The sequence below is a fragment of the Rhipicephalus microplus genome, chromosome 6 (assembly GCF_043290135.1).
Source record: "Rhipicephalus microplus isolate Deutch F79 chromosome 6, USDA_Rmic, whole genome shotgun sequence".
In the NCBI taxonomy this organism is placed as follows: domain Eukaryota; kingdom Metazoa; phylum Arthropoda; class Arachnida; order Ixodida; family Ixodidae; genus Rhipicephalus; species Rhipicephalus microplus.
This window is the reverse complement of record NC_134705.1, coordinates 196,249,105-196,266,398: the sequence shown is the minus strand read 5'-3', so window position 1 is coordinate 196,266,398 and position 17,294 is coordinate 196,249,105. Positions and strand designations below refer to the sequence as shown.

Genomic DNA, 17,294 nt, shown 5'->3' with positions numbered 1-17,294 from the left:
TTAGGACGACACCACGAGCCATGAAAAGGAAAGTGATTGATGTAACCTTGAGGGCAGGAAGTGAGCATAGTAGGTCAGGGAACAAACGAGCGTTAAGAATTTCGTAGTCGAAACTAAGAGGGATAAACGAACGTGCGCAGCTTCGCATAGAAGGGCGAAGACTGGGAAGGAAAAGGAGACAGAATAAAATGTGAATTCGCTATTTCGGACATTGCGCAGGACACGCAATTCGACGGCAAGATAACCACCGGGTATCATGGGTTACCGAGTGAATTCCAAAAGAAAGAAGAACGTTAGGTACAAAGGTGATAAGAAGTTTGCGAAGATAACGTGACAGCGTCCAGGAAGCACAGGCCCGAGTTGATTGGCGAAACATTACCCAGCCTTGGCTTTGCAGTGAGCGCAGTCAGGCTGATACTGATGATGATGATGCATTATGACAGACGGGTTGCAGCGGGCGATCATATCGAACAACAAGTCGTAAATTCTGTCTCCTCGAGCACAAGGGTAGTGGAACACATGACATGGCAATCGAGACTGTGTTTAGATATGCCCATTTCCACTGCGCGCAATATAAATGCACTTGCCATGGGCTTGCACACAAGGCAGTAGGGAGGTCTTTTTTTACGCTCCTTTAAAATTTTCCAGTTGAGAAGTGTGTATTTTGCCGTGAGGTGCATCGTCTTGTGTTGCTTTCCCATGGGCTTGCCGCATGCGACTGGCCTCACTGCGTATAATATTGTGAGGTATTTTCCTTTCGTATGTAACTGTGACTAAATCTTAATCGTGCGGCACCGCAGGCGACTGTGGCGACCTGGACGCCATGGTGCTAGAGATACCGTACCAGGACCCGAGCAAGACTATGGTGGTGTTCTTGCCCCGCATGGAGCGCTTGGCGACGTTCGAGCACAGCTTGACGCCGGCAAAGCTGCTGCGATGCCTGGCAAATCTCCAGGAGCGAGAGGTCGAGGTGAGTGCTTTTCCGTGAAATAGTTGTTTTACAACACGAAGGACTCGTTAAATTTTGCTGAGACGAAAGAGAAAAACTGGCGTTCGACGTCGAGTCCTCCCAGACAAGTGCATTATGGACGGCAATAGGGAGGTTTGGCCTCCTCGTGTCACGGACGAGCATTAGTGACACTTCGAGTATAATTAACGCTAGGGTCATTTACCCGGTCATCATCATCATCAGCCTGACTACGTCCACTGCAGGACAAAAGCCTCTCCCATGTTTCGCCAGTTAACCGGGTCCTGTGCTTGCTGCTGCCAATTTATACCAGCAAACTTCTTAATCTCATCTGCCCACCTAACCTTCTGTCTCCCTCTAACCCGCTTGCCTTCTCTGGGAATCCAGTTAGTTACCCTTAACGACTAGCGGTTATCCTGTCTACGCGCTACATGCCCGGCCCATGTCCATTTCTTCTTCTTGATATCAGCTATGATATCCTTAACCACCGTTTGTTCCCTAATCCACTCTACTCTCTTCTTGTCTCTTAAGGTTACACCTACCATTTTTCTTTCCATTGCTCGCTGCGTCGTCCTCAATTTAAGCTGAACCCTCTTTGTAAGTTTCCAGGTTTCTGCTCTGTAGCTAAGTACCGGCAAGATACAGCTGTTATATGCCTTCCTGTCATAATCTACCTGTCATAATTTGAGAAAGCTTGCCAAATGTGCTCCACCCTATTCTTATTCTTCTAGTTACTTCAATCTCGTGGTTCGGCTCCGCGGTTATTACCTGCCCTAAGTAGACATAGTCTTTTACAGCTTGAAATGCACTGTTACCTATCTCGAAGCGCTGCTCTTTTCCGAGATTGATTGATATGTGGGGTTTAACGTCCCAAAACCACTATATGATTATGAGAGACGCCGTAGTGGAGGGCTCCGGAAATTTAGACCACCTGGGGTTCTTTAACGTGCACCCAAATCTGAGCACACAGGCCTACAACATTTCCGCCTCCATCGGAAATGCAGCCGCCGCAGCCGGGATTCGAACCCGCGCCCTGCGGGTCAGCAGCCGAGTACCTTAGCCACTAGACCACCGCGGCGGGGCTCTTTTCCGAGGTTGTTGTACATTACTTTCGTTTTCTGCAGATTGATTTTAAGACCCACCTTTCTGCTCTCCTTGTCTAACTCCGTAATCATGAGTTGCAATTCGTCCCCTGAGTTACTCAGCAATGCAATGTCATCGGCGAAGCGCAGGTTACTAAGGTACTCTCCATTAACTCTTATCCCTAACTGTGCCCATTCTAGGCTTCTGAAAATGTCCCGTAAGCACGCGGTAAATAGCATTGGGTAGATTGTGTCCCCCCGCCTTACACCCTTCTTGATTGGTATTCTGTTGCTTTCTTTATGAAGCACTGTGGTACTTTTTACCCGGTACTTATACACATTGATTTTAGTGCTAATATTGATGTCCACGTTCCAAGGTGACGATGCCAGTGCTGCGGCTGAAGCGACACACCGAGATGGCGCGCATCGTGTCGATGCTGAGCGCACCGGAGGTGTTCAAGAGCCGCGGTCAGCTCGGAGGCATGAGCGACGACAAGAGCTTGTTCGTGTCCACGCTCACCCACGTGACCGTGTTCCATGCGAACACCAGGGGAGGAAAGGTGAGGGCGCGATTAGTGCGAGGGGTATAGTCATTGTTACCGTTGTGAGATCACAACCACCGATTTCTGCGGCCGAGAAATTGCGTCACGGGTGCGAGTCGCGTCGACGGAAAAACGAATCCCAACATGAAAACATAACGACTGTTTATTCGCTTAGTAGCATCAACGGGTGAGCATATCGACGATATGCTCGTTCGGATAGCGAAGGAAGAATCTTGCAGTCTCGGCAGCCTGGTATAGTAGCCCGCCAGTGACGAATATCTCTGGCGATGCTGCAGTGACGCTGTAGTTTATTGAAAGACGAAGTATAGCGTGTAACCACGTCACGCCGAGCTGAAATACAGTGAGGCGTAGGCTGCGCAGGAATACGCGCAGAGTGTCGGCACACCTTCAAATCCTGGGAATGTCCTTCCTGTAATGCTTAAATACCCGGCACTTTTAGTAAACTACGGGTGCAGCATGCATGTCATCTGGGTGTCTGTTTAATTAAGACGTGCACGTGCCCTGTTTCGTTGACCAAAGCCTCAGGTGCCGCTCACGAGCGAGCCTCCGAGCACCACCAGGCCGACTCCGGCTACCACCAGGGCGACACCGGAGCCGGTCAGGTTCACCGTTGACCGGCCCTTCATGTTCCTGGTGATGAACAAAGACCCTGACGCGGTGCTGGTCCTCGGGTCTGTCAAGAGGGTCTCATCTAGGAAGACCAAGGTTCCGCCCATCAACTGACAGCACCCTGCCGTTGTAGTGGCCCTTTTATGGCGTTCGACGAACTTTTGTCATTAATACATACTTATTAAAGGAATAGTGTCCCTAGACGACGTCGGAGTGTCTTTTCTCCTTGTTAAGTCTTAATGGCGTTTTAAGTTGACCGTACGCATTCAATCCATGAATAAATGCTTTTACAACATTCGAATGTGATTTAGACTCAATGTATGTACGTTTCAACTTTAGTGCTGAAGGAGAGTTAAAGCAGTTCATATGTTTTTCACAGTGATATGGTATCAAGCCGCAACTTCAACATAAGTCTACCTTGTTAACGCATATATAAAGCAACAGAGGCCGTACCTTAAGCATAAGTTTACCTTGCGAACGCATATATAAAACAACATAGCCACGAAAGTGGCCGGAACATTTCCATCACATCCTGTGACTGGTTACTCGAACCGTTTCTGCCACGTGTACCACATCTTAGTGCCTTTCATCCTTTCTTCGCATAGCTGCCGTAGGCGCCGCACTTGATCTGGCTTGAAATGTCGCTTCCATTCTTCTGCGTCGCCCTTGCGAACATAGTACGCAGAAACCTTGTCTAACGGTTCACCGGGTCGCGAGAGTGACTTTACCACATTAGCACTGCGACCACGTGAGGCGGCCGACATGAGGGGTTTCGCGGTCTTAAGACATCCGGCCGATGTCCTGTACACCACGTGTCGTAGGAGTCGTTCATCTCCGCGGAGCTTGGAGGCAATTCCGGCGTCCAGGAAGTCTGCGACTTCAAGGGTGACGGTGGCCGGACGTTCCCTGAGCGTCTCGTAGTGTAGGAAGAGAACGTTGGTGTCGTCGCGACGAGCGTACCAGGACAGGACGTGATCGAAGTACGAGCCGAACGGTACGCGACCTTCCAGGAACCGCTCGAAGAAGTCGTCAAACGTCGCGACGCCCGGAAGGAGGCCAGCAGAGGGCTCGGCTCGGCAATGGTAGTAGAAGGAGACGGCGACGTCGAACGGATTTCGCACTAGCACGACATACTTGGCCAGCGGGTGGTACGGCGAGAGCCAGAAGGGCAGGTGGTGCTTGATGACGCGAGGCTCGGGCAGCGCGCCGACCATCCTTCGGCCAACCTGCGCGACACATGCGGGCATCGTAGCTTACATCACCAAGATGCATCCAGGGAAGAGAGTAAGAGCTCTATATTCAAAAGCTGAAAGAGTACTCATGCATAGAAGTATTCGGCTACATGCGTAATTGTATTCTAAGTAGGTGGGCAAGAGATAGAGAGAGAAACAACTTTATTAAAACAAGACTCTCTGTTTACGGTGAGTATAGCGCCTCGTCCAAGACCCCCCCCCCCCCCCCTGACTGCTACGACACTGCAAACCTGGCCAAGGGTTGCCAAATGGTTTTCAAAATCCATATTGAAGCTGACTTTATTACGCCGTACAAATCCCCTGTATTCAGAAATTTGCATGGCTGGACAAGTGTCGAGCTTATAGGGAACGCCGATCAGATATTTTATTTTCAGATTCAAGTCACATTTCACAGAGTGCATAATCGGATAACGACACTAGCGTGAAGCCAAGCTACGCTATCAGTTATGGTGACGAATTCACAGACAAAAGTATCTACTCAAGATGACGTCTGCTGCTTTGCATACGCGTCCTCCCTCTCGCCTGGTCTGTCGTTTTCTCCGGCGTTGTTTTACTGCGAATGTGAACCAGCTAGCCCGCAAGTACATCTTGACACGGTACCAAAACGCGCAAAATGGCCGCTTGAGCGTCACCAACGCAGGCAGCCACAGATCGGAGTGGCCGCGCAGATGGCACGACATCTTGTGCCACACGAGACGAAAAGCTCATGACGTGTCATGACGTCACAGTAGATTAGGAGCATAATCCTTTTCAGCGGCAATTTGTGCAATTGTACACATCAACTTCGGAGACGTGTCACGCACTTCACATTTCTTCGAACAGCTTAAAAATTAGCCTGCACATTGGTGCAGGCTTCCTGAGCGGACAAACAGCGCTCATTTAACTTTATTGTGCTGCATGTTATTGCAGAGCAAAAACTTCGCTCGAGACAATATCGCGTTCGACGACTATTCGAAGGGTTGCGTTCCAGGACCAATGTCGAGAGAATTCTTTTTTCTTGCTCGACATCAATACAACCGAAAAAACTGACTCTACGTACTATTCAGGGCTAACATTTGATTCTCTTTGTGCAAAGATTCAAGCTCACTGACTGCAGAATAATTAGGCGCCTAATTAGATGCTAACTAACTTAACTTGCGTAAAGTCGCAAAAATGGCACATTGCTTCATCTTCTTTTTCGGTATTTGGAATTATCGCATGTTAATTTTCTGTATTTGCAGAGAGCGGATCGTAATAGACGCCTGAGGGGGTATATGTATGTATTTTGCAGACATGCTGCAACTAATTTTTCAGGTGACACGCACACATACAAGCACATTTTCTAAGGCTTAAAGGGCTTGGTCACTCATTCGACGCAGAAAAACGACTATTGGAAAATTTTTTGTGTCCGAACCCCTTTAGCACGCTGTCGTACCAACCAGGTCAGTTCCCCACCTTGGTGAACTTACAAGCTCCAGGAACGACATGTGCCGAGTCATGGTGTCCATGAGAGACGGCACTCCCTCGTCCATGCGGTCCAAGTTCAGGAGCAGCCAGACGATGCGCTGCAACCACGAGGTGCCCGACTTCGGGTACGTGGCCACGAAAACGTCGCTCGGTCGCGCCTTGTACCGCAGAGCGTCGCGTACCACTTCGACGTTGAAGGCCTTCGGCGGTACCGGAAGGCCTTCGACGACATATTCCAACTCGACTGGAGCAGTCGGGGGCCCCGCGGTGACCACTGCCTTACGGGAACCACAGACCGGCTCCTCAACTTGGTCGTCGACGTTGGGGGTCAACTTGGAGAGGTATTCGTGGTCGTCTCGGTTTCTACTGCGGATGCCGAGCAGTCGCACGATGTTCGACATTGTTCTAAATGTTTTCTTGAGGTGCTCTTCGAAGACTAGTAGGGGGTCCGAGTACGCTGTGGTAACCAATATCGCGAGAATTATTAAGTGAATGTGGATGCAATCGTGAGGTATCACCGGGCCGTCAAGTTAGGTCGGCATCGACGTACCCTGGTATATTGAATCGTTTTTACAATAAACAAGAGCTTGCATTCACAAAACCGTCTACCGTTAAAAATTTTCGCAAGAGAACATCTTAGCCAATCACAATTTGGGACATCTGATGACTGATAGAGTCCGGCTGACCAATAGGAAAATGCACTTACGACGGAAAACACTGCGGTCGCCACTGCACTGTTACGGCGGCGGATTCAGCCCTTGTATTTCCCTAAGCAAGCCCATAAGTGTTGCGATGCTTCGGTATATAGTAAAGCTGTCTTCACCATCAAGGCACTACTCCCTTCTCACGCACACCACAAGCAAGGTGAGACTATGCGCTCGAAGTTATCGCGGCATCGATGACATCGTTAGCTGTGCCTTTCCGGGCTAAAGCACGCAATTGCAGAGGCGGGCTATCATCTGTGTCCTCTACAATACTCTGAGTCTGTGCCCTCCACGAACGGTCCTTGCAAGCGTGCGGCTCCGGACACTGCTATAGAAGGCATCCTAAAGTAAGTCACGTGCAACGTCAGCGTCGATTACGCTGCTACGTTCGCTGAAGACGCAGTTATTGTCGAGGCAGCGGACGAGATAGTGCAGCGACGAATTCGTTGAAAGACATATGAGCGAATTCATCAAGAAGAAGAAAGTCGTTTCCTTTATACCGTATGCTGCGCGAGCGACGCGGGCCCTTGACTACACGCGAATGAACACGCTGCATTCAACGCGTCAAGCGAGGCAGCGGAATGATAACGCGCATTGACTTATCTCCGTTGCGTGAACGACGTGCGCTTGCTTGGCTTCTTGGCTTGATGCGGCGATCGGCTATGCAGACGCCGATGCGCCTTCCACGCAGATTACGCAAGCGCGCCGCTGATGATTGATTTGTGGGCTTTAACGTCCCAAAGCCACCATATGATTGTGAGAGACGCCGTAGTGCAGGGCTCTGGAAATTTCGACCACCTGGGGTTCTTTAACGTGCACCCAAATCTGAGCACACGGGCCTACAGCGTTTCCGCCTCCATCGGACATACAGCCGCCGCAGCCGGGTTTCTATCCCGCGACCTGCGGGTCAGCAGCCTAGTACCTTAGTCAGCAGCCTAGCCACTAGACCACCGCGGCGGGGCGCGCAAGTGCGCTTGAGTCATCTACTTCAGCGGCTTTGTGTACAATTGAACGCGTGAGCTGCGAAAACACGTCGTGCACCGCGTGTTGCTTCAAATGACTTGAAGTGATTTGAAGTGGTGTCCATCTTGTCGTTTGTTCCGTATACATTATGAATTCGTTCTGGCATCATCTAGCCCAGGAACAAACCCTTCTGCAGAACTTGAAAATGAGTATGCAAATTTGTAATTTATGTAATTTATAACTTTATGCCCAAGTTATACAAATATTTAAAATAGCTAAGCTAAGAGACTAACTGTAGTAACGAACGGTCAACTTCAACATTGTGTTTCGCTTGTTTGCCTTGAACTTTAGCAACCTTCATCCCCATGTCCTATTTTATCTGTTTAACATGCAACTATGTCATACTGAAATGACCTCCCGTCGCTCTCACTGCAATCTCGTTCGGTGTCCCGGCTTGTACGGAACATCGAACTTTGCGGCTCGGCGGCACGTCAACGATGGTTGGTACTTATACATACCACTGCTTTTCGCCACCGTTTATGGTACGGGGTTTCAGACTAGCAATGTGTCTGGTGAGTGAAGTTATTGAAGCGGATAATGTTTTGATCGATTCGTTCGAGTGGATTTCGCGCAGTTTGATAATAGAGCCAGTTTTGAAGTCGGTGCCTGTTCCTCGTTTTGGCGGGCTTGTCTGTACGGTCTTTTTTTTCCTTGTCGCGCTCAACTATCTTAAAACCAGATAGACGAAAGATTGATATGTGGGGTTTAACGTCCCAAAACCACCATTTGATTATGAGAGACGCCGTAGTGGAGGGCTCCGGAAATTTCGACCACCTGGGGTTCTTTAACGTGCACCCAAATCTGAGCACACGGGCCTACAACATTTCCGCCTCCATCGGAAATGCAGCCGGGATTCGAACCCGCGACTTGCGGGTCAGCAGCCGAGTACCTTAGCCACTAGACCACCGCGGCGGGGCCAGATAGACGAAAGAGCCAGGGCTGCCAGACTAGGCTAAATGGGAAACCATATTATTATTTGTCTTTATTGGCGTGTGATAATCTTATTTGTCTGGATGATGGTTGCGGTAGCCTTTTACCTCTGTATTACCGAATGCGAAAAAAATCTAATTTTAACAGCACTATCAACATGATGTCTGCAAAGCACCAAAGTGCTTTGCAGACATCATGGTAAAAATTTTGTAGCATTGTCATTTTCTGGGCGTGTTGGTAAAAAGAACTCGAGAACATGTTTAGCACCAGCGAACAAGGATATACTGAGAGAGAAGACCGCACAATGCGCTAACTTGAACAGTTTTGTTTCTCGGAGAAAAACAATATCGCCAGATCACATATCCTGTAAATCGACGTTATGCGAAGCATGTGGAGGGACTGTGACCGTGTTGTAATATTTTTATTGAGCGACACGTCATGAAATGACGCTAAATATATCTACAAATGCTGTACGCACAGACACATGTTGAACAGTTGCAGATGCTGATGTAACCAGTTATTTTCACTTGCGCAACGATGCCAACAGGAACATGTGTATTAGCAACACCAGAAGAAATGGGCTGATATGAAACGCTGGTGCTCGCGAGGATGGTAGCCTTGGACACTGCTACATTATTCAGCTTCAGCGGTTGACATCTAGCTACAATTGACGTTAACCCGACGGGCCGGCAGTATCAAAGGAGTACATATGCTGTGCTTATGAAATTAGATAGCCAGCACTGCAACCACAATTGACCATCCAAAAACATTAGGGCCTCTCTGACAAATAGTTTTGTTATATTTTTGGGGGGTGGGGGAAGGAGGTGAAAGTGAGCAAGCCAGGCCACAATATGGTCACGAAACACAAGCCCTCCTCAAAAGGTGCAAACTCTTATTTTCTTCCCTTTTTTTAAAAAAATGTGGAACCAACGAGTAAGTACGAATCCGAACTACCAAGTAGAACCAAGGAAGTAGCCAACCAACGCCCCCTTTTGTTGTTCTCCTTGTATAGGCTCATATCCACTATGTGAATTTAGCCAAGATTGGATGGCGAAATTTGCAGCAAATATGTCCGCTTAATTTCACTATGGTTTTTGAAAAAGTGGCAACCTGACTGTGTCAAGCCTGACAAAACTAATTGTATAGTAGTAGTTAGTATAGCTATACGTGTCAAAACCACGAAAACATTCTGCAATACGCCGTAGCATACTGCTCCGAAAATTTCGACCATCTGGTGTCCCATTCCCGACGTGGAAGACGTTCACTGCACGATATGGCAAATCAATCAATCGGTTAATCGACAAATCAATTAACCAATCTGATGTTCTTTAAGATGCACTCCTACCACAGATTACAAGGGCCCCAAGCTATTCGCCTCCATCCGAATGCGACCGCCGAGGCCCCGATCAATCCTCGACTCTTGAATCACCAGCCGGGCGGACAACAGGAGTAATATTGTTTGCATTGAAGTGAACTTGGAATTATAAGAACTCGTGGAGCCGATCGTGAAGGCGGCCATGAAGTATGCATCACTGTCATTGTCGTCTCGTAGTTTGGACAGTCATCATGAGTGAATGTGACAAAGCTGGACATAAACTTAGAATTTCATTATTATTCAGCATTAACTTAAACAACTCAAGAATCATGTATTAGGAGTAGTGTTTATGTCATTACAAAAATGTCATTATTTCTGTCCTTACTGAAACTTTTCATCGTATCTAGAGCGATTACCATATTCCAATTTCAAAAAGAAATATTTTTTTCTTTCCCATGCTCAGACCTTATTTTTTTTCCCCTGTCGTCTTCTTCACCCATCCCCTGCAGTGGGTACGAGCCAGAACAGAGGAACAAGCAAGAAAGGTGAACAAGAACGAGAACCTTTGGAACGAGCTAACCACCCGCGCCTTCGTCGTTTCTCGAAGCCCAAGGGGTCAACCGACCAGACCATTTACACCTTCGACACCCCACGTGTAGACACCTTCAGGCAAGAACCAGATGTTCCCGTTTGCCCTTCATTTTTCGTGTTCTTACGTTTTTCATTGCAATATCAATAATACAGATCTAGAAGCGCATTTTCGCCACCACCGTCGGCGTTGGTGTCGCCGTGATGTTCCGTATAAAGTCCAAATGTAACAACACCCGTATGTTCTATGTGGGAGTGAAAGCGTGCGTGGGTTGCCGACCGTCGCGAATGGAGCGGTAATAACACGCCACGGCCGTCCTACGTCACGCAAAATGTTCATAGGGGGTCCCAGAACAGGGCCTGGTTAGCTGCGTCAGGAACTGCTGTTATATATTGGTTTCAAACACCAAATGGTGGTCAAGAGGGCTGATTGGTACGTGGACAGTTATTCCAAACAGCGCAAAAATAGGAAAGTGGAGACACCAGACAACACAGGCACTGACTTCGAACAAAGTTTTGTTGCGCGAACGCAAAACATACAGGAAAAAAAAGACGAAAGAAGACATGTCACGTACACGTTTTGTCAAGAAAATGGCGTATCTGCAATATTAACACCTTCAAAAGAGGATAACCTACAGTCATTCTTTTCTCATGTACATCACGTGTCTTCTCTCGTCCTTTCCTGTGCGTATAATTTGCGCTCTCGCAATAAAACCCTGTTGAAAGTGGGCCCCTGCGTTGTGTGGCCTTTTCAGTGCGAGCTCCGTTTCTGCACTGTTTGTAAAAGCTAAATCAGTTTCGGTTTCTAGCCTGTTATCTTCCTCGCAGGGGCCATATTTCTATTGTGTATATTGCATTGTTAGTATTAAAAAGAAGTCCCACACGCGCCCCTCGGCTGCGTCTCGTCTGTATGATTGATATGTGAGATTTAACACCCTAAAAGCACCATATGATTATTAAAGACGCCGTAGTGGAGGGCTGCGGAAATTTCGACCACCTGGGGTTCCTGAACGTTCACCCAAATTCCATCACACGGGCCTACAGCATTTTCGCCTCCATCGAAAATGCAGCCGCCGCAGCCGGGATTTGATCCCGCAACCGGTGGGTCAGCAGCCGAGTACCTTAGCCACTAGACCACCCCGGTACGCCCCATCTGTTTGCTTAAGGGTCACCATCCTCCCGGCATAGAACATTCACCGCATGCCGCCGATGCCGTCCCAGCACAGGTTGAATGTTATATGTAATATGTGATATTCCATACTCAATATCACCGTTCTCTTGGTAAGCGGCACTATTAGAAAACTCACCAAAACATTTCAGAAATGCGGGCCTCAGAAAGAACGAGGACGTCTGCGCTGGTTCCAAATGGCTGGTTCATACAATCGTTGTTTTTTTGTGCACGTCTTCAACAGCTAGTTTTTTTTTTCTTTCGCATTGCATTTTTTTGCCTTCGCCCTATTCGCCTCCTGGAATCGAACACCGACGAAATCGGCAAACAATCATCCCATTTGTTTGTTTTTTACAGTTATTTCTGGGACTACCCTTAAACGAAAGGGTACGCAGCACCCGCTGGTCTACACGACTGGACTCTCTTCTCGGCAAGACGTTCCCACATCTGCGGCTTAACAATGGGGGGTAAGCGTGCTAGTACCCTACTTCCTCATCCGTAAAAAAAAAAAATTGGAGCAAATATTCGGATGCAATTCGAACTAATTTAAGATGACGTCTTCGATGCACCGCTACTTCAACATGTCGATATCGCGGCTACGTATAAATTTTCCAGTTCGGCTTTAACGGCGGGAAGCTTCCGTCTTCGTCACATCTAGAAAGATGAGTTAAGATAGCTGAACTTTTAAGTGATATGAGGACATAAATAGACTTGCTGTACTCGAAATATTTCCCAATGACCTCGAAGAAGAAGATTAAAACAGCGCTTAAGAGGGGACGAGATGAAGACACAGCCACGCAGTACCGTCTTATAAGCACTATTTTATTCGTCACGTATTATGCACCAACTAGCTCAATCAACGAGGCTTCCCAGTTACCTCGTTGGAAATAGCACGCAAAATGCACAGGAAGGTGAAGAATAGTTACATGCGACAAGTTAAGGCGATGTATCACGCTGACTGCCAAGAAAGGCTGCAGACGGACTTCGTATCACAGCTTATTAAAAGGAACGGAAAATGATAGGTGCAAACTTAAGTGACAGGAAGGGATGAGGGTGGGTCAGGGAACAAACGGGGGTTGGAGATATCACAGAAGAAATTGACATGGGCTGGACACGTAGCAGGTAGGCAGGAGAGCCACTGGTCATTACGGGTATACTGACTGGACTGGACTGGGAAGTAAACGCTTGAGAGGGAGACAGAAAATTACGTGGGCAATGAGATTGAGAAGCCTGCGGGTGTAACGGCAGCAGAAAGCACATGACTTGGGTGATGGCGGAATATATAGAAGTCTTTGCTCTGCAGTGGGCGCACCTAGATGGTGATGATGATGATGACGACGATGATTATGATGATGGTTCATTATTAAGCACTCCTACAAGCACCCCGCGTGCCTTGAGCCGTGGCCGCTAATCTCACCATGGTGCTACAGACGACGTCCAAGTGGTAACGCTAATCTGAGGATTTATGAAAAAAAAAGATCCACTAGCCACAGCGGGTTATAGGAGCCTATATAGTCGCTTCCCTAACTTACCGTCGTCATCCGCTACTCATCTGCTTCTATCTCCTTCTGCTCTTGTGTTGAATGAAGTCCAAAGCAAACTCACTCAAGCTGAGCCTTCTGCCTTTCTATACATAAATTTCTCGCTTGGCTATGACACCTCACGCAAGCCACATTTGCTTACTTGTCCCCGCATCAAGTGGTGACTGAGGAGTCCTTAAACTATTTGCACGCTTATATTTTCACTGCTTCTATGCTACAACTAACAAGAATCGTAGAAGGAGGCTTCGCATGATCCATACATTCACGGCGGTTACTTTCAATTTTCAGAGGAATCCTTCATGGAGACCGACGTCAGCTCAATGAGCGGTAAGTTATCTGTATTTATGTATGTAGTTCAGCCAGTTTCCACGCAGAGGTGGTACGAGTCTAAGTTGACACGAGAGGTGTTTCAAAGCGTGACGAATCATTGCGTCTTGCAAACAATCAAGATTTACAATACAAGACGGATAATTTCTCGACCTGCAGCAGCGTCGGCAGACAAAGTGACCGTCGATGGCATCAGCGTCAATATGAAGTGACGCAAAAATAGACACTCGATTACGTCTGCTCCCTTTCTGTCTTTCTTTGAAATCTCTCGAGTCATTAAGACGTCATTGACAGACATAGTCGCTTAGTTAAATACATCGAACAAAAAAATATAAAAGAAACGTCGCTTTTGTCTTGAGTAATCTACCCTGTAAGCATTCTTTCCGGCCTCTGAACTTATGTTCTAGAAAGCCAGGTTAATTGTTTCCCCCAGCTTCCGATATTGTCAGCTCACCGACCGATTTTCCTATTTATTTGCAGAAAGGAAATATTACAGAGCAGATTACCGAGCTATGATTGAAGCCGAGACTGTGGTCACGGCTTGAACTCCCGGCACAGTTTGCGAAGTGAATTTATTGGCAGAAAGGAACCATTACAGAGCAGATGATCGAGCTATGGTTAAAGCCGAGACTTTGCGTCACGGCTTGAATTCCCGGCACAGTTTGTAAAGGGAAGCGCAATATACGTGTCCTTTTTCTGTTCGGTCTACTCCGCTTGTGCTGTGCTTACTTCGGTACAGTATATAATTATTGTCCACATATATACACAAGAATAATTAACCTTTAAGCTTTATAACAGATGTTTGTAGGCGGGTGATTTCAGCGATAGAACGGGCAGGCCGTTTTACTCAATCCATGAGTGGGAAAAAACAAAAACGAACAAAAGATACAAAAAGGTAGTAGTGCGACCGCGATATTCATCACCAACTATAGACCAAGCATGTATTCTTCAAGGGGCATATTTTACAACAGCTGAAAAGCTTTAAAGATATGATAATATTCTCCCTCTCTCACCTATACCAGATAGGTAGCTGACAAGCTTTTTCCTGGTACTTCCAACTCCGTTGCGCACTTGTGAAGGAAGATTAACTTTAACCAGATAACTTTTTCCTACATTTGCGAGTACTTACGAGAACTAGTGAAAGTGAACACACCACGTGACTGTGACCATGCAAGAGCATATATTTAAATAATAATATCTGGAATCTTACGTCCCACAACCGTGACATTGTTATGAGAGACGCCGTAGTAGGAGGCTCCGAAAATGTTGACCATCTGGTGTTCCTTAAGCTCCGATCTTCTGGTGTTCCTTAAAGTTGATCATCTGGTGTTCCTTAAAGCGACCGCCGCGTCCGTAGTCGAACCCGCGACCTGCGGGAGAGTAGCTGAACAACATAGCCCCTGATCCACCGTGGCTGATAAGGGCACACAGTTGACGTTTATTATTAAATTTGGATTTTTTTTTCAGAAGTCGAGCATAGCACTTCTGAGCATACCAGAGTTGGTAAGTTTCATCTGGTTAATCGGGCACATTCCCCTGCCTACAGTTTTTTACGTGTAACTTATATATAACGTACGTAGCAGTTTATGTGGGGACTCGCTCGCTGGATTTCGTGCCGACCGGTTGTGCCCCCGCGATCTCCGACGACAGTGCAGCTCTGGACGACTGGCTCGCCGTACGCCATCTCCCGCCGCCGACAAGAGCTCTCGCCAAGTGATGCCCCGTCCTCGGACTCTCGCAACCTTGTCCATTTTTTCCCATCTTCTCCTTACTTCCGTGTGTGGCTGTCCCTGCTCCTCTTTCTATCTTTATACCTTCACTTCCTCCCTATCCTTTATAATCATTCCTTACCCCCAATCCCTGCGCAGAGCTGTGGAGGTGCCCTCCATTGAGAAAGGGGCCGTAACGGAACTGCGCTTATTTCTTCCTTTTCCCGTTTCAAAAGTCACTTATTTAAATGCTTATAGCTGATATGCTGTACGTAAATAGTACGGAATATACCTTATATTACAGTGAACTGCATGTGTAGGGGGGGGGGGGGGGGAGTCCGCGGGTCGTGACGTTCCCACGCGCCGCCATGGTTTCTTGTTTCATTGGACTAAATATGGCGGCGAACCACACGGCCGCGGTACTTTTCACGTTCCTTCCGAACTGACGGCAGCGCCGATGCGAGGCTCCCTGCCGTGCAGACGCCCACAAATCTGCGAAAATGCAGGAAACATTTCATAAGTATGCGTAATAGACTTTTTTGTCCGAAACACTTGCGTTTTATACGCGGAATGCTTACGCTTTCGCCACTTGTTGCAGCCTCCCTTCAACTAAGCCTCATTACTTGTCGCACTTATCGTCTCAGTCACGTGACTTATTCTTACTTGTCTTTGCAGAAGGTGGAGAGGAGTAAGTATTGCACCAAGTCCTTACACAGACTTCGATGTATATTAAGAGCTGCGCCCGTATTTTCGACGGCACCACGGCGGTCTTCAAATAGCTTTTGCGAGAGTGGCGCCCTATTCGACAATTGGCCGGCGTCGTGAGGCTCATGCCGCGATGTATGTCGCGGCATGAGCATTATACGGCTGCGATGTATGTCGTCACATACATCGCAGCCAAAAACTATAGAAAACTTCAATCAATCTGGCCAATGCTCCGTTCAACAGGAAAGAGCCCAAAATCCACCGGACTTCAACCCAACCCCGCCGTTATCCTTAAGCGAGCAAGCAAATTGGTAATTCGTGACCGCTGGCCCTTTGATTCTCACTGTATCTAATTCGCTACACTAAGTACTATATAATTTGCTATACAAAATGCGATACATAAAACAGATTAAAATACGAAAGCAGAACGTACAAAGTGGTCTGAAAAAAAGAACGATGAAAAACGTAATAACAACTGGCGCTCTACGTCCAAAAACGAGGCTACGAGTTACAAGAGACACCGTTGAAGAGAGCTACGGAATGCTTTAACATCTGGTGTTCTTTAACGTGCACCGACGCCACACAGTGAATCTCTAGCCTATCATCTCCATCGAAGTGTGGCCTCCGTGCTGGCGCGAAGCCAGAATTTTTTTTCGGCGGGGGGTGGCACCACCTTGATTTTGGGTGCCCTTAAAATGGCCATTTTTGCTCTCTATGCCATGGCGAAAAAAAAAACGGTTCGGGGGTAACAAGCCCGGTGTGCAACCCCCTGGCTACGCCCCTGCCTCCGGAATCGAACCTGTGACATTCGTGTGAGCAGCCGAGAACCGCAACCGCTGCCCCTCTACGGCGGACAAATGCGGCTGTTCGCAATCGAGGCGAGATCAAAGCAGCAGTCTTTTCCACGTTACGCCAAAGTAGCCTGCATGTCAAACTGAAACAAAAACCCGCTAATTAAGCTATTTTATTCATATGCAGTTCTTGCCACATAAATGAGATCAGAGCTGATAGAAAGTTGTACGTTAGTAGCATACTAGGGGACGACAAAATACAGATTGTTTTCGGTTTCTTTAGGGCTTGCTATTTGGTGCCACGATTAATGTTGTATTCTAATGGTGGAGTCGTAGCAAGTTGTCCTGCTCGTTTTAGGGAAAAGTGTGTTCCAGAGGCAGAGTGTGAGCAGGAGTCGAGTGTTCCATTGAGAGAGTCGGAGTGGATTCAGGGTGGGAGTGACTCCGAGGCGCAGGAAAAGCTGCATGGCCGAAGTCGGTGGAGTGGACCGGAACTCAACGTCACGCAGTCCCTTAACGCGATCACCCGCATGATGGCGCCGCCACTGTCGCGTATTTTGCGAAAGCTCCGAG

The 17,294-nt window shown here is 47.7% G+C and overlaps 2 protein-coding genes across 2 annotated transcripts; one reads left to right on the top strand and one right to left on the bottom strand.

Annotated features, from left to right (window-relative positions):
- Nucleotides 1-804: 804 nt before the first annotated feature.
- On the top strand, nucleotides 805-3,335 carry LOC119167879 (iris). Its single transcript, XM_075865684.1, has 3 exons — nucleotides 805-970; nucleotides 2,427-2,609; nucleotides 3,132-3,335. Exons 1-3 carry the CDS (start codon nucleotides 824-826, stop codon nucleotides 3,333-3,335), a joined length of 534 nt encoding a protein of 177 aa, XP_075721799.1. The 5' UTR covers nucleotides 805-823.
- On the bottom strand, nucleotides 2,734-6,866 carry LOC119168207 (sulfotransferase 1B1). Its single transcript, XM_037419610.2, has 2 exons — nucleotides 5,923-6,866; nucleotides 2,734-4,447 (listed from the first exon to the last, which is right to left on the bottom strand). The coding sequence occupies exons 1-2, from the start codon at nucleotides 6,319-6,321 to the stop codon at nucleotides 3,764-3,766; spliced, it is 1,083 nt and encodes a 360-aa protein (XP_037275507.2). The 5' UTR covers nucleotides 6,322-6,866; the 3' UTR covers nucleotides 2,734-3,763.
- Between the last annotated feature and the right edge of the window lie 10,428 nt (nucleotides 6,867-17,294).